Raw genomic sequence first — 17,852 nt, 5'->3', positions numbered from 1 at the left:
ATGCACGACACCTTCAGCTCTGATGGACTCGGACCTGCGGTCACCCGGCGGCGCCCGGCGTCGCCCAGTGGCGCCCAGTGGCGCTGCGGCGGCGTCTCATGTATAAAAAGATCTATTTATCTGACTACGATTCGCCGCTGCAGCTACTCAGAAGCGTCGGTCTTGCTTTTGCGCCGCACTTTTAGCCGCACTCGCACACGATCTGGTCTCATGAATGGAACAATGGCCGAGGAGGACGGGTGTTCTGGGCCGTCCCGGGGATTACGCCAGGGGGGTCTCGGCGGCGCCAGATCAGCCGGGGAGACCTTCAGTTGGGCGCCACGTTTGGGCTTCTCGGATGCAACTTCCAGGAATCCTCTTCCAGTCTGGGCATCTGTGCGAGTATTGAAAATGACACTCGTGCAAATTGGTTGGCAAAATAAAATGAGTTTGAAGGAGCAGTGAGATGGAGACGGGGGGGGCAAATGTGATTTAGAGGGGGCTTGTTGAATGAACGGCTGCTCAGCCCCCAGCAGCAGGTCACACACGCCTGTTTATGGAAGACGTCCCCCCCCTTATCTAAACTGATGAACAAGAACTGAGTTTGATAATCGCGTCACCTCGGATCCCGACCCAAACCTCGGCTTGGCGTTGCCATTGCATGACCAGGGATACCTGCTTACGCCTACGAACCCGCCCCCCCCCTTTCAACAGGGGGGCCGCACGCCTCGTGTTCAGATTGTTTTTAAGGGCTCCGCTACAAGGCCAGATAGGAGAGAAATGACAAAGGCCCTCGAGTCGGAGATAACAAGAGTTCTTTTCCCAGTTTTCCCTGGTTCAGCCACTTCTGTGGCGCTGGTGCTGAAATGAAAACGGTTTCTTTGGTTTTCGGATCAGGCAGATGTGCCAGACGTGTCTGGGAAAACCTGTCTTGATGCTGATAGTAGAAGACTGCTGGGATGGTGCACGCCACCATCAGTGTACGCACCTTTGACCTACACAATTTCATTAATAATCAACCAACACTGGTCCAAAAACACGCGGGAGAGATTTTCTTTAAAAAAAAAACCTGTAAAAACGGTGATTCTCTAATATCGGAGGCCCAGGGAAAGTGGTTCAAAACAAGAAGGAGCCCGGATTGACAATTGCGAGGGCATTAAATCAATGATTCATCAAGGATTAAAAGGGCTGATCAAAACAGCCACACTCCAGAGTCATTTACAACAGCAGGATAAGCTTTAATTCCTGCATTACTACGAGCGAGCGGCAATAAAAGGCTTAATGCTGAGAGACACAGTGACACAGCATTCCTGTGAGAGGGCTGAAAGGACCAACGTGCCACAATAAAAGGTAATTAGAGGCAGAACCGGGGGGGTAAATTAATCCAAACGCATTTGCAAAACACTGCGTTAAACATCTCAAACATGGGCCAAACATGTGCTGCATTGTTACATCCTGTATGGCTGATGTAGACGAGGACTCTGGAGAAGGCACAGAGGGCTTTTACGGTCTCACAGTGCAGCTGCAACGTGCGCGTCGTGCACACCGTGTGCACGCAGCGTTGCGCATACTTAAGCAGTAAAACCATCCAGGAATGGCTGAGAATGCAGCTGACAACATCCGACAAATACTGTGAGCCCACCGTGTGTGTGTGTGTAAAGGGTGTGTGTGTGTGTGTGTGTAAAGGGTGTGTGTGTGTGTGTGTGTGTGTGAAGGGTGTGTGTGTGTGTGTGTGCCATAAAGCGAGAGACTTTTTTCCTTCTTGGATTTGTACTGTTTAATATTTACCATCCTCCAACACTCACGTGTGTTATGCTAATGCATTAGCTTTGCAGGGTTAAGCTTAAGTCGTTACTTATCTACATATATTATACGTACGTGTGTACATTAGCATCAGGGTGCTAGCATCTGGGCGCTAAGGAGTCTATTAGCTCGCCACTTTGGGACGCCGTTTCCTAATTAGCTCCGCCAAGGCGGCTCTGCGACAGTCGGCGTTTGACTCAATAACAAAGAGTCCCAAACAGGTTTTAGGTCTGTGCTAAATCGGTGTCTGTTCCTCGTTAGGAGAGAACTCGTCAGGAGTCGGAGCGGGTTAAACGGCCTGATTTCATGTTTCAGTCGCTCTCTAACGCGAAGCTGGAGCTGTTCCACTCGCTTCGTTTCCACCGTTGAAGCTCCCCAGTGCACGAAAAGTCAAGTTTGATGGGAACTGTAGCGACTCAACGCGTCACTTTTTTTCTTCGCTAAAGCCGAGATGACGCAATCAAACCCAGAAAACGAGCATCTGCGGCTTAATGACGTTTGGTCATTAAAACACACGTTTCTGCTCATCGCCGTCACCGCAATTCAATCAAAAAGGGTTTTGTCTGGACCAGGACTGGTCCGGATCGCCCTGCGGTCCATTCCGACCCGTGGGCTGGACTAAAGCGAGCTTCGGTGGCGTCGGCTGTTGAGGAACGGCGAAGCGTCCTGACAGGCGTCTCGTTCGAGCAAAACTCCACCGACGTCTTTATATTCCGCAGACTCTTCATCCAGAGTTGGTGACTGACAGCTACCGCGGGGCAGGTTCCTCCTCACAGGCCCGGCGTGCAGCGGCGTGATGGAGGTGGCGGCCCCCGAATTAAGACACGCACAGTCGAGTGCTGCTCGTGGCCCTTTTGTTGCCCATCAACACCACGGACGCCCGGGGGTCCTCGTCCTCCTCCCCATGTAAATTCATTTCCCAAATTCATTAGAACCCGGTGACCGAGGTTAATCAGCTCGTCGTTGGGTAAAGCCCAATCAAACAGAGCGTCCCGGCGGCCGGGGGCCTTGGCCCCGCCTCCTCCGCACGCCCGCCGCAGCAGATATTGGATATTATAAAGCATTTATATTAACAGAAACAGAGGAAGCGACTTTAAATCAAGATCGGGAGGCGTTGATGGAAGCTTCGATTTGGTACAATTGGGCCCTGGGGGGATCCACTGAGGGGATCCACTGAGGGGATCCACTGAGGGGATCCATCCTCCGTCTTTTTCTGCTTTTCTTCCTTCTCTTCTTCTTCTCTTTTCTCCCATCAAAGTGCTTCTTTGCTTCTCTGATAGTTTCCTAAGTTGCACCAGTGGCTGTTTGCTAAGCAGATTAATAGAAGACTGATGTCGTTAAAATGGTAATGACGAGATGCTGAGAACAATAATGCTGCACTTGATTAATGACACTCGAAAACATGAGCACACACAATGAACGCACACACACACACACACGCACGCACGCACACACACACACACACACGCACGCACACACACGCCAGCCTTATACTAATAATAGGAATTAAATGAACTTTAAGGAGTAATTAAAGACCGTCTGTACGTCCACCAACAGATGACGGGAAACGATGTCACCGGCTCGTTTTAGTGGGTTTGGAGTTTTTCCAACCAGTCGTCTCCCGAACGGTGAACGGGTCAGATCGATGGCAGAGCAGCAGGATGTTGGGGGGGGGGCAGGAGGAGTTTTGGGAGGTTTGAGGAATAAATATAATATAAATTAGCGAAGCAAACTTACTTTTTTGAAAGCATCGGATTTATTTGAAATTAAAATAAAATGACAAGGTTGTCGCCGCCGAGCGGGATGAAAGAATAAATTCATTAAGTTCGTTTAGAGAGGCGAAGCTGTTTGGGAGCGTCGCGGCTGAAGCTTCACTCACCTTCTCCTGACTCAAGGTCACGTGACCTTTTGAAGAGAACGAGCCACATTTTTATCAGAACAATGTTTTAGCGACAGAAGCTGCTGGAAACAACGACGAAAAAAAGTTCCTGGAATCTTCAGCGTTCACATCCGATAAAGTAGCGCGGCGTTCCCCAGGGCTCCGCCCTCGCCACCTGTCTTTTTACAGCTTTTCCTTCTTTATTTTTGCTGTTGTTACTTTTATTAGATTCGTATAAACAAACTCAACAGACGTCGGATTTTCACGGGGGGGGGGCACACCTGTCTCTGGAGCTGTGGCCTCTCCACCAGGGCGGCGCCGAGGGAACTCGCTCTCTGATCGTCTAATAGGCCTGGACCAGGACAGGCTGGCGAGGCGAGCGCCGCCCGTCGGGGGGCGGAGCTGACCCCTGACCCCGGCAGAATGGCGTGTAACGGCGGAGCGCACGCTCGCATACGCGCAGACGAGAGCAAAGATCGACCGATCGAAGGATTCGATTACACAACTTGTGCAGCGCTTCTCATCGATTGGAGACACACAAACAGACAAACGCAGCACGCCGCCCCCCCCCACAACAAACCGCCAGCATCAGTAAACACGGCGAGTCACTCGTGACCTCGGAGCATCGGCACACGTGGCACAGCGGCACCTTCCCGACTGTTCCGGAACAATCCGCCTCTTCCTGCAGGTTCTTCTCTGATGCTGCTGAATTATAGAGCAGGTTTCCCTCAGTGGGGCGGACACAGCTGAGCACGCCGCCGCCGCCGCCGCCGCCGCCGAAAGCCAAACACGATGCAGCTTTCACCCCCAAACACAACGATTATCTGACATAAGGACGGCGAATCTCCAGATCTGCCGGATAAACACAGCTGCACTAAAATAACACAAGCTGCACGTGGGAACGTTGCCGGCTGATTTTAGGATTCAACTTCCAAATCAAATAAAGCCGAGTTTCACCGGTAGTTTCACTTGAACTGTGTGGATTAAGTGCCAGGAGGCGGGGCTGGGGGGGGGGGGGGGGGGGGGTCATTTGATACATTAGGGGCAGAAAAAAGAGTTTCTAATCACTGCTGAGGTGTACTTTTCTGTGTGTGTGTGTGTTGTGTGTGTGTGTGTGTGTGTGTGTGTGTGTGTGTGTGTGCATGTGTGTACTACAGAGCAGAGGTTCTACTCTGGGCCACCGCATAATAACTATGTTCTACAGGACACACACATACACACACATACACACACACACACACAGAGTGTCACAAGGGCCCCTTGTTATTCATGCATGACCAGCCCATAATGCACTTCTGCGCTTTCACTCACCGTTGGCAAGACAACAGAATTACGGGGAAAAGGATTTGGAACGATGGGATTTGCCAAGGCTGTGGGAACAGCCAGATTCCTTCTTATACCACAAAAAGATGGAAGAAGAGCAGCTTAACTCTCCAACACACACACACACACACACACACACACACACACACACACACACACACACACACACACCACACACACACACACACACACACACACACACACACTAAGAAGCGATGCTGCTCTGTGCTGGAAGTTACAGCTCAACTTTTAGCTCAGAGCAGCTAAAATGCTGCTACATTAGCGTAGCGACTTCATTAATGCTAAATGTGCTTGTTGGATCAATATCGGTGCCCAAAAAGTTAAGTAATACACCAAACAACTGCTTATTAAAATAAGTTATGACATTTTCTTGGCATCTGTCTCTGAAGAAACTATACAACTTAAAATTAGCCGTGCTTTTGCTCTGTTTAGTAGAAACATTTCATCTGAATTCACGTTCATTTAGCTGGAAGATTCCAGATATAAGAGACAAAACCAGCCGTTATTAGACCATGTGGAAGGTGTGAGTTCAGACGGGGCCAAAACCAGCGTCCGTGCTGTTCTGAGGAGGGGAAATGATGTGTCGGCGTCCATAAACTGGCACGATTTTGTGTTTCCGGAGCCAGAATCCTCCTGGGTTGTTCACAACAAGCATTCAAAGCCATTTCCACCGTCATGAAGGACCCTGTTCCCAAATTCTGACGTGACGAGCATGTAAAGGGATCAGGAAGCTGTCGCCGCTGCAGAAGCATCGGGGAGCGGTCCGAGCCTTCGGCGTGTAAAGATAGGATCAAAGCATCAAAGCCCATCCGGCTTTCTACAGGCAAAGTAAATCTGCCAATTACTGTGAGGAATGCAGCGAGTGGTTGACCCACTGCTCGGCAGCACCCCGAGAACAAGTGGAGCGAGGGTTATTTGATGGAGCTGCTGTTCATTTCACTCGGCTCAACGCTTCCATTTATAAGATGCGTATCAAAGGAATTCCTTATTGGTTCTGAACCCGCTTCTATCTGATGGATATGTCTGGTTACAGTTTTCAACATATCTGAATTTTAAAAAAACGGCTGAGGAACTCGATGCTCGGCCTGATTTACATTAGCACGTTTCCAGCTAATCCATCTGAAGCTGAACACATGAATAAGGAGGAAGTAAATGAGGGTTTAAATCCCGTCGCTTCCTCCGTGAAAGGTGGCGATTTGCACTCTTTCATCCGATTATCGGCTCATTTTCAGGCAGACACAACAATAAGGAGCTAGCAACAGCTAAACTGCTGCCCTTCTGTCCACTCCAGGGTCTCTAGAACAGCAGCCCTCCTCTGGCTGACTTTTAAATCAAATCAAATCAATCAATCTTTATTTATAGAGCGTCTTTTACAATCAAAATTGTTTCAAGGCGCTTTCCAGAATCCCAGGGCCTGACCCCAGGAGAGGAGAGGAGGGGAGAGGAGAGGAGAGGAGAGGAGAGGAGAGGAGAGGAGAGGAGAGGAGAGGAGGGGAGAGGAGAGGAGAGGAGAGGAGAGGAGAGAGAGGAGAGGAGAGGAGAGGAGAGGAGAGGAGAGGAGAGGAGAGAGAGGAGAGGAGAGGAGAGGAGAGGAGAGGAGAGGAGAGGAGAGGAGAGAGAGGAGAGGAGAGGAGAGGAGAGGAGAGGAGAGGAGGAGAGGAGAGGAGGGAGAGGAGAGGAGGGAGAGGAGAGGAGGAGGGGAGAGGAGAGCTAGCTAGCATGTTAGCATGCACAGGCCCAGCTTTTGTTGGAATAAGCTGATCACTTTTGGGTTTGAGGCGTCGCTGAAGCGTTCGGTCGAACCCGTTTATCTCCAGAGAAGCACGTCGATGCATCTTTAGCATAAAGGACCCAATCAGAGAGCGGCGAAACGATCCCGGCGACGGGATAAACAAGCTACGCGGTTTCTGAAGGGGAACTCCTGAAAAGGCGCGTCTCATCAGCAGAAGCAGCCGAGCACCTGAGGCCCACGAGGACGTGGACACAGATCCCACGCGGCCCTTTTCACCGCTCGTTAAAACCCTTCTCACATCCGTGTGAGAGCGGCGAAGGTGTCTGACGAGGGTGCTCGGCTGCCAATTGGAGTATCCTCATAAAGGAACCCCCCCCCCCACGCCAGGATGAAAGCCCCCGGTGACTCCGGAGAACGAAGTGTGGAGGGCAAAAGCGGAATAAAACGTACAGCAGGCCGGAGAGGGGAAGCTCAGCGGGGTCACGTGTCCGCTTCCCCGTGACCCCATGACCCTGTGACCCTGTGACCCCGCGACCCCGACGAGCGTAAAAACGGCTGCGAGCCGCGTTTGCAAACGTTTCCGCGGCGTCTGAGCGGAAGATTGAAGCCTTGAGGCTCATTTCCGCCACATCTCACGCTCGGGCGCCGTCTTTATTCAGCCTGCTGTTTGTCTTCCTCCCCACATTCTTTTTTTTTCTTTTACTCACTCCGGTCAAGTTTGTCTCTGCTCCAAATTCCCGCTCACAGGGACGAGCAGGCGAACGAGGGGGGGCTCCGGTTCCGCCATGCCCCCCCACCGCCGATGACACGCACTCGTACGCTCGTCTCATCGGGGGGAGACGCCACAATTGTGCCACTCGGGTTCGGAGCCCGGCCCGGAGAGAACGTGGCCTTCCTCCAGCCCCCCCCCCCCCCGTGACTCCTCCCACTTCCTGCTTTCCTCTTCTCTCCCCCATCAAAGCTGGGCTGATTTGAATGGTGAAGAAGCCACAGGGAGGAGATGAAAGCAGCATTTCTGTTCAACATGGCGTCGTGTTTAGCTTGATGGCAACATCACGTCTCTCGTGGTCGTCGTGTGACCTCGACCATGTTCCTGAGCCGGCTCGGGTCGCAGCGGTGTCCTGATGGACAGAGCAGGAAAGAGTTGACACGTGGAGGCCGTCTGTGGATGTGGCGTGCTGGGATCAGACCGCCGCCGTCTTCTGCCCTCCGACGGACGAGGAAATGATCCATTTCCAATCCAAAGCGTTGCTAATCCGGCTTCTTCCACGTTCCCACTTGGGTGTCGTGCTGCTCACAAACGTAGCGCTGAGCACGCGGAGGTGAAAGGTGGGTCCAGGATTAAGTGAAGGTCACCTCCGCTCACACAGGCCGGACTGGGACCGGTATTCCCGATAAGATGCTGCCTTTTATGCTAATTTCCAACAGTGAGGATTAGAATGGCCGACTTATTTCAATAAAGGCCGAGGATCAGGCAGAGGAGCTATTTATCGGTTGAGTGCAACTGTGGTTAACACGGTCTCTGTGCTGTTGCATGCTGGGGGATTTTTGGGGGGCTGATCTCTTTAGTGTGTCCGTGTGTTACGATTCACTCTTTGCATGTTGACGTCTCCATCCTGTTTTACAGTCTCCTCCACTGTCCAAATCAAATGCAGAGGAGCACGATAATGTCGCTCCGCGGGTGCTTCTCGACGGATTAGCACAGATTAGCATTAGCCGGTCCATTTGAGCTGGAAACACATCCATGCGTGAGCATGTTAGCAACTCAGACTAGCTATAGCATGAAAGCGAGGAGCACTGGAAGCAGAAACAGGGATGTGGGTAGAAAATCTAGAGTATTAGCATAACAGCGAAGGTTTGCTGCAGGCAGCGTCTGGAAATTAGCTCGCCCAAGACAAATGGCAAAATCATTTCAGTTGAGGCGGACTAGCAATTTCATCTCTGTCCAATCCAGCCGTGCGGAGTTCTGGAGAACATCCGAGGAACGTTGCAGCAGCCGGGCGTCGCACACTTAGAGAGTTGTTTATGTTGAAAGCTCGGACGCGTCGCTCGATAATGAGTCTGACAGGATCCTAAGTCATCGCGGCGAGCGGCGCTTTTGACTCGTGCTAAAGAAGAGTGATGGACTGAGTAATTGAGCGCGCTGTCAGACAAGCGCTAATGAGGAAGATAAAGACGGAATTGAGCTAACTGTGTTTCCCAATTCCTAATGATAAGAGATGAGTAGCGGCGCAGAGGGAATGACCGGCGGTCCGTTGTGCGTTCCGAAAGAACGCGTCTGCTTCATGTCTGCGCGCCTGTTTTACCCGAATGGAGCAACGCTGCACAAAAGCAAATAGCTGGAAGACGAGTGGGGAAATTACCCGTAATTGGAGACCGTTTAAAAACATAACAACTTCCTTGTTTCCTCAGCAGGGGGTTCGGGGCTGGGGAACGCGTTTCCGATTAGAACTGGAGATGAGTTAGCAATAAAGCTACTGATCCAAGCCCAGAATCAGGCAGGAGCATTTGTGCGGTAAACCTTCGCAAATGCAGGAACGATCGATTCTGGAGGAGGCCGCTAAAGTCCAGGGTCACACCAGTCGAGCGCGCGACAAAATATCGGCCAAATTCCCGAAGCGAGGAGGCGGGAAGGAGCCAGCGGGGTTGGCGGAATATCTGTTTAGCATCTACGCTAAGCAACCGCATGCTAGAAACATCCAAACGAAGCATGAAAATATGTATTAAAAAGCCGCCTGGAAACACGGCGCGGCGTCCTTAACAGAGACGCGGCGGCGGTGGCAGGTTGTCACCGTTCCGCTGAGCAGGACAGCGGAGCCTCAGGGGTGTGTGCCGCTCCGCGCTGTGCCGCTCCGCGTTGCTGGGAGGCTGCATAATGATGTGGAGCATAGAATGGATTTGCAATGTGGCAAACAGAGACAGATGGCAGAGGGAGGACCGATGGACACACACACACACACTCACGCACACACACACACACCACACACACACACACACACACACACACACACAGAAGAGAAATCCCTAAGGCGCCTTATGTATACCGCCGCTCGCTCACCCAAGTCAAGGGTCTCAGTTCATTTAGTTTCTAACTGTTATAAATTGTCTCACTTGACTCGATCTTCCCTCCCAACCGCAGCAGGTCTGCAGCAGGAAGTGGCCACACGCTCTAACGAGGCCACAAACACGACTTTGCAATAAGAGAGCGGAGCCATAATGGAGATAAGCCAATTAGCGGGAGGGGGTGAAACTTTCCGATGGATGGAATTTCACCTTGAGCTCTGCAGCGATGGAGTAATCAGTTATTAGCAGGATTAGAGCTCTGGTTTCACACCTGCGCACACGGGATCGATCGGCTACGTGCTCGCGTCCCGAGCCCCATTGTTCCCAGCACAAACACCTGAAACGCGAGAATCCGAAACGAACTAGCGGGAAAGGACGTTCTGGTGTACGATTCGCACACAAAGGCGAAGGGATCAATTTGATTCTCACAACATTTGACAAAGGGAGCTCGGGCGAGACGCCGGCTAACGGCTGCAGCTAACCGAGGAACCTGAAGCCGCTGATCAGACGCGGGACTAAACCGACTCCTGCCGACGATATGAGTAAAAAATAGAAGAAAACACGCAAATATAACCGCGCGCAGCACGACAATTAACACGTGTCGTTGGGGAATTAGATTTCAATTAGCTTCCGCTACTTCTGGGCGCCCCTTGAGAACGCGGCGCAAAAACAAACGCGGATTCCTGGATGCACTAAATCCCTTTTTTCAATTAGCATCATGACAAGACTCCACATCATTATTGTAGAAGCACAAGTTCAGCAATTAGCCACTTAATCTGTTTACCGCGATATTAAGGCCTCTGTGAGGCGGCGCGCTAGCACAGCAGCGTCTTTAGGACCATTTCAGTCAAAATGAAAATGATAGGAAACGTCCACGTTTGGTATTTCCACATGTTTGCGACCCAGAAAGAAGTCATCCGTGAATCCAGGACAGAAGCCTGGTAGAAAAGCCCGAACTGCCCAACGATTATCGCTATCACGGAGCCAATCTCCCACCAACAGCTAAATAAGCAGCGTTTTCCACCTGCCGCCACACAAACGGTGTGTGTGGAAACGTCCTCCTGTGCTCAGTGTGGCCTCGCTCCCAATTCTGCTCTGACAAGAATAGACGCCGGGTCCCCGAACAATATCGGCGACGGGGCTGGAGCGCGGCGAGAGTCGCGGCGGTCGGTATCTTTATCTCTGTTCAGGAAAATTATGACTGGAACGTGTAGAGAAGTCTCCAGACTCTGGCCCCCAGGGAACCGCATGAAAAGGAGCTGTCGGATGAAAGAGCGCGTGACATAAAAAGAACATTATCTCGGCTAAGAGTTGTTACGGGAGGGAGGCGGCGTGCGAGCCCGACCAGCGTGTTAGCTACAGGCGACAGTGCAGGTTAACAGGCGCCACTTTGTTTGTTTGCATGTTTGGAAATATGAGAGCGGGACTCGGCGGCCTCGGCTCGACGCTTCCTCTGCCTCCTCTTGGTGTGAGGGAGAGATTACAACGGCGCCTCCGTGGAGAGTTTTAATCCCAAAAAGGTGATTGTGTACGTGTCTTTTTTATTCTGCCGCGTTTGAGATTAGTGACACATGGCTTGTCAAAGACTGGAGCCGCAGATTAGCCACTCGCTAATCCCTGGGAATTCAATGCTAATACAGACATCACGTATGCATGCGGCCGTACGCGGGAGCCCGCACTCTCACGCCTAATAACGCCGGCTGCGTTCTCCCCGCGGCGCGTCCTTGTGTTTAATTTGCGCTGATAGATCGTATCTGAGCGCTTAAGTCGACCCGGCACAAAAGAATCCAAACAGGCTGGAAGTTTGGTTTGTCAATCAAGACCAGACGCTAATCCAAAAAGTTTCTCTGGCTCCGTCACAGGTTGCGCAGCGTTAGCATCGCTATAGGAGACGCAAAAATAGCTCCAGGCTCAAAGGAACGAAGGAACGTTAGTTCTGATTTAGGTGGTTCCGGCTCCTACGGGAAGGTCCGCTGCAGCGACCCCACCGGTGGGGGAGGGGCCCGGTCTGACGTCCACCTCTTCTGACGTCGGGTTTTAAACGAGGCTTCGGGAAGGATGAGCAACGTCCTCCAGACCCCAAAAAAGCTGTTTTATCTCACTTTCTCTTTAAAATCCCAAATCACATGTCAAGAGAAACGAGGGTTTCTGGCTTTGGGGCCATTAACAAACCAGCCTGTTCCAGTGTGGAATGGTTCACCCCCCCCCCCCCCCCCATTATGGTTCTACCACAACCCACAACCACCCTCTCAAGGGTATTGATTGGAAAGGCCTTTTTTCTGGGACCAGGATCAGTGAAACAGAATCTCACAAAAAGATGCTACTTTGTGGGAGGGTGTGGGGGTGGTGTGGGGGTTGGGGGGGGTGGGGGGGGTGGGAGTGGTCCCTGCATGCGTTTACAGTGTTGGGGGGCTGGAACCAATTCAGCCTTCATGAATCCCACACACAGCTCGGGGGGGGCAGACACACACTGATGGTCGGTCAGAAAAGGCGCTTGATTCTCATGAGATGCTGTGAGTATAAATATATATAATGTATATAAGCATCTCTGTCACAGGCGGTAGACGTTTACATTTTGGTCTGGTTGGGGCTAAAATGGGCCAATTAACTGGTCTGTTGCCCTCGTTGCAAGAGACACACACGAGGAGCAACTATGGGTCCAGTCTGGAAGAGCTCCATGAGGAAGTAGATTCACTGAAAAAAGGTCCCATTTCCAGGTAAAACTCTGGATTTCCACATCAAAGGTGAAGCTTTGATGCACCGCGGCTAAATTAGCAGGTTGAATGATCTTAAATCTCACATGATCAGGTTGATATCAGCTTATATAAAGTTCCAAAGAGCCAAAAAAAACCCACCACACGTCCTGTTTTCATCTATTAATTTTCTGTCTACTCTGTCTCTCTGTTAATCTTAAAACAAAGGGAAGTTTTTGCTTTCTGACCTCTTCACCTGCTTTTCGCGTCCACACTGAAACAGTTTATTGACAACGGACAGAACAGGTGGCACCTCGGCTGCCTGTGTAGCCGCTCTGGGGGGACGGGGGGGGGGGTGAGAGTGTGTAAGCTCTGAATCCAAGCATGTTACCCTCCTTCTTTCTGTTTCAACTTTCTTTTTTAAACACCTGGACCAACAAAAGGCTGGCTTTGATCGTAGGAAATCCCTTGGCAGGGCAGCAGTGAATCCACAGTGGTGCTTCAGATGTGTGTGTGTGTGTGTGTGTGTGTGTGTGTGTGTGTGTGTGTGTGTGTGTGTGATGCAGACTGGATGCCAGTGCTGCTCTACTGAGGATTCTCAGCCTCGTGGCATCACTATAATGTACACAGAACATCACATGTTCTTCTTGTCAAAGCACGGAGGTGAAAATTAACATGCTTGCAAACACACACTGGCAGAGAGAGAGAGGGAGAGAGAGAGACTGAGGGAGAGAGAGAGGGAGAGAGAGAGGGAGAAGAGAGGGAGAGAGGAGGGAGAGAGAGAGGGAGGGAGAGAGAGAGGGGAGAGGAGAGAGAGGAGGAGAGAGAGAGAGGGAGAGAGGGAGGGAGAGAGAGAGGGAGGAGAGAGAGAGGGAGAGAGAGAGGGAGAGAGAGAGAGTAGGGGCGAGGAGGGAGAAAGAGAGAACATCTTGTTTCTCTGGTGTAATCAGCGGCTCCGCAAACACACACACAAGGCTGCTTGTTATCAGAAGCTTTCCCACGCTGCTGCGCTACAAAGCTCCACACCAGGATGGGAGGACGGCGCGAGGGAGGGATGGATGGAAGTACAGAGGGATGGAGGGATGGAGGGATGGAGGGATGGAGGGTCAGCGGCCCTTCAGCGGCTTAGACTCACTGCAGGGATAAACACAACCCGGAGTCGGCGGGGGAGGCTCGCATTTAGGCTAGCGAGAGCAGCGGTCCAGGCCAGACGTGCCAACGGCCGGGCCGGCAGACAGGCAGGCAGACAGACAGACAGGCAGACAGGCAGGCAGACAGACAGGCAGGCAGGCAGGCAGAAGACAGGCAGGCAGGCAGGCGCAGGCAGACAGACAGACAGGCAGACAGACAGACAGGCAGGCAGGCAGGCAGGCAGGCAGGCAGACAGACAGGAAGCAGACGAAGCGGCAGGGATAAACAGGCATCCAAAGAGGGGAGACGCAGCAACAGCAGAGCACGTTTCCCTCCTTCACACCTCTCCTCCCACATCAGCTCTTCTATTCTGGAACATCTACGTGCTCTCTCTCTCTCGCTCTCTCTCTCTCTCTCTGTCTCTCTCTCTCTCTCTCTCTCTCTCTCTCTCTGTCTCCACCCCCCCACCCCCCCTCAGCCATGAGCTCTTATGTAACCATCACATTTGCATAACAGGCCTCTTTCTCCGGCTCTGGCGCGAGACACCACCGGTGACCGTCAAGGCGAGCGCCGGCCTCGCGGGCCGCGGCGATGCGGCGCCTTCGCGCTACGCTAGGTCCAGCCAAGGACATAGGCCCCGCCTTCCTGCCGGCGTCGGTACCAGCTGGCGGAGGGGGGCTGAAACAGCTGTCAGTCACAGCGCTTCGGCCAGGGACGGACTTCCTTCAGGAGGAGGGCGACCCGCCTGCTGCGCCGGACCTGTACAATAACAGGGCCGGCTGAGTGACGATGTCGGGATCAAGCAGCCGAGCATTATCCTCTTCAGGGTTCTAGCGAGGGAGAGCTGAGCAAAAGAGGCGGATGCGGCGAAACCTGTCCGATGCGTCGGATGCTCGCCGCCCGATTCATTAAGTCCAGAAGGGCCTAATCCTGCCTGCTCGGAATAAAAGGGTCAATTAAGCCAACCGCAAATCGCCCCTCGCCTGCCGTCACTCACGAGGAAGAGGGCGCCACGCACGCCAGCACGGACGCGCCAGGTGCCGGAATTCCTGACCCGATCCGAGGCGGGGAGAGGTGGAGCTAGCATGAAACGAGTGGAGGCCGGCGGAGCATTCAGGAGAATTCCAGGAGGAGATCTGGTGTTCCCGCACGCCACATAAAACCCACCGAGTTTGGACCGTGCAGCCACTCGGTTAGGGATGGGGGGGTGGGGGGGGGCAGGGCTGAAGGCTTCTCAGCAAAACTGCATCCTTAAAATAGGGGCCCGCTTTAAACCCAAATTCCACCTCCCGACATAAATAAATCATTCATGGGATCCCAACATAGCCCGACGTTCACTTTTCCCCCCCATTCCCACACTGTGCTGGTCCAACCCCCCCAGCCTGAGCCCGTCTATGAAGGAGGCAGAAGTTCTGCTGAGGCTCCACTCCCGTCTGTCTGCTGGATCTAATCTGATGCGCACGCCCCACCACTGACCTCACACCGTGACCTTGACCCTCAATGACGCCACAGCAGCGTCTTTAAATATGGGATCCTTTGTTCTTGATCATTTGCACAGATCAAAGCGAGATCTGCAGTTCGGTGCTTTTGGGGGGGGGGGGGGGGCGCAGCGCGTCTATTGTGTCACTCGATGAAACAAGACTTTGGAGGCAGTATGAAGTTGTTTGCAGGAGCCGCGTGCGTGCAAACCACAATGTTGACTATGTGCGCACACGCCGCCGCGTGATAAAACGGAACGAAAAAGAAAGCGGAAACGCGCGCAGCTTTCGCAGCAGCTCCGTGCGTGCGTGGTTGAGGGTGAGGTGTGTCGTTTTTGATTTTAATTAGGCTGCCCCTCACGCACGGAACACGGGGTCGTGCAGCAGAGGAGCCGCGCCACTGTGTTTGGAGGCGGGGGTCGAGTCCCGGTTGATTTGCGCAAATGGGATTTCCCTCGTTCCTGAATATTAACACCCGTGACAGACACGCGCGCGCACACGCTCGCTCTCTCTCCCCTCTGTCTCTCTCTGTGCCCAAGCTCCTTCAGTTGTGCACGTATTCAGTGCACGTACACGCGTGCACACCCAGAGAGAGAGCGCGAATCAGAGACTTCTCTCCGCCAGGCAGGACCGTGCCGCGCGTAAAAGCGTGCGTCGAACGCACTGCGTCCTGCAACATCACCCAGCCCCTCCACACCAGGCGCGCGCACGTACGCGCAGAACTCACCTTTAAAAAGAATCCCATAAACAGTGTAGAGGGTGAAAATCAAGCGCGTCTTGACCATCATCCTGCCGTCCTCTCGTGTCTTCCGGGCGCGAACTTCTCGCCGTCTCTCCCCGCTGGACCAGGAGCCGGAACCGGGCGGCTTTGTCAGCTATCCAGGTGGACTTAACGAGGCGCGTTTCTTGAAGAGGACTTCACAGACCGTGATGCTTTAGGCTGGGGGCTCTCCGGAACAGACAGGATTGTGGGTAGTTTGGTTCGGTTCGGTTCGGTATCGCCTGAATCCCTCCCGACACCAGCGCGTCCTGCTGTCTGCGCGGCTCTGCCGTGGCGCTCCGTCCACAGCGAGGGAGCACGAGTGGATTGTTTGAGTCCCGCCCACTCCGGCTTTGACGGACGCGGGCGGCGAACCAATCAGGAGCGAGCAGAGACTGGCAAGTCGCGAGGCGGCAGTGGGGTGGGGTCAGCGCGTGGGCCACACTGCAAAAAATATCAGCTGACGTTAGTTTTAATGGACACTCCAGAGAATAAAGGCCATTTAAATCGGTTCTATCCTAATGTAAGTCAAAGTCTGACGATGCAACTCCGTAAATGTAAACATATATTTGGCATCATTTATTATAAACGAGCAGAGGCTTGAAGAGCAGAAACCAGAGAGATGCAGCAAAGATGAAAGGTTGATGTCTCAGCTGCATAAATGGGGGGAAGAAGCTGGAGATGGAGATTTAACTGCAGGAAATGACAGTGGTGCTCAGCCCAGGGCCCTTGTTGAAGAGGGATTCTGTTACTGTCAGCGAGATAAGGTTACAAGGGCTTTGGCTTCTTCTCCTTCCTCTTTTTTCCTTTTTTTTTGTAGTGTGCGCACATTACGAGCCAGAATTCAAAACAGAGATGAAGCATGGGAGTCAGAGGTTCTCAAAGTGGGATTCTGAGAGCCCCACGGGTCCTTGGGTTGCTTCAAACCTCCTCCCCAGAAAATCTATAGATATATTTTCTCTTCCTGGCATCACGTGATCAGTCAAATCCAGAGAGAGGTCCGATCTGAGGCTGGACTCGAGGCTTTTCGTCTGATAACAGACAGCATTTCGTGGGTTGAGGAGATGAGGGGCAGCTACAGGTGGTGCACAGGTGACGCACGGAAACGCCTAATAACGTGGAGACGGACATCAAAGCTCCGCAGTCTGAGGAGAAACCGCAAGGTGCCGTTTAATAACGCGCAAATTTACCTAAAAAGGTGTCTAACGGCACAATAAGAGACGCCACGTTGCGCATCCGTTGTTTGCATTTACATATCTTCATATGAATTCTTTTTTTCCTGCTGTCATTAGCAAAACCATCATCACCCTCCCTCGGATCGCATCTCCGGCCTGATTATGCGATGCGATCTGTAACCGTCTATGCATTATTTATATTATTAGTTGGGCTCGCGATGAAGTTGCCTGCCAGAACAACAACTCATCACTATTTCAGTCAGACAAAGAAGCTGCAGAAATCTTCTTCACCGGATCTTCAGCTGCACTCACGTTGGAAATAAGCGTGTTTCATGAAATGACAAATCTGTGACTTCCAACCTTCATTTCGGTCATGGTTTCGACCCAGCACGTCCTGACATTAGCCCGGTGAAGCTCGTCCCACCCTAAACCTTCCGGGTCATTAGCGGTGGTGCTAATTAATGGACCACGCGCATCTCCAGCGTGGCTGCTGGAGCTGATGAATCTTTGATGGAAACCTTGCGACGGGTCTTTGGCAGACATTTACATGTCGTGTCAAAGCCCGAGCAGAGCCCCTTTCAGCTCCAAAGCGTCTGAAAGCCTTGAGAGCACAGTGGGAGCGAGGGGACAAATGCATGCTCTCAACCCAAGATCAACAAAGACACGCGCACTAATGCGTTTTTTTGCAGGCGAGGAGCCTCCTGGAGCCCAGAGATGAGTTATTTCACATTTATAGCTGGTTTATTTTAAACACCAGTGGTCACATTTAAAGCTCCTTCTTTTGTTTAGTTAACTTAATGAGGCTCACACACACA

At 52.4% G+C, this 17,852-nt stretch overlaps 1 protein-coding gene across 2 annotated transcripts in view; it reads right to left on the bottom strand.

Annotated features, from left to right (window-relative positions):
* cadm2a (cell adhesion molecule 2a) overlaps nucleotides 1-16,196 on the bottom strand; it is a 120,570-nt gene extending 104,374 nt beyond the window's left edge. Inside the window, exon 1 of one of the 2 annotated variants that reach the window (XM_057053723.1) lies at nucleotides 15,830-16,196. In XM_057053723.1, coding sequence (XP_056909703.1) covers nucleotides 15,830-15,890 — 61 coding nt within the window. In that variant the 5' untranslated portion in view covers nucleotides 15,891-16,196. The remainder of the gene's footprint in view (nucleotides 1-15,829) is intronic. The other variant, XM_057053724.1, reaches the window with a different exon arrangement.
* Nucleotides 16,197-17,852: the final 1,656 nt, after the last annotated feature.

This window comes from Takifugu flavidus, chromosome 14 (genome assembly GCF_003711565.1).
Source record: "Takifugu flavidus isolate HTHZ2018 chromosome 14, ASM371156v2, whole genome shotgun sequence".
Taxonomy (NCBI): domain Eukaryota; kingdom Metazoa; phylum Chordata; class Actinopteri; order Tetraodontiformes; family Tetraodontidae; genus Takifugu; species Takifugu flavidus.
Note: the sequence above shows the minus strand (reverse complement) of the source record. Positions and strands in the feature narration are given on the sequence as shown.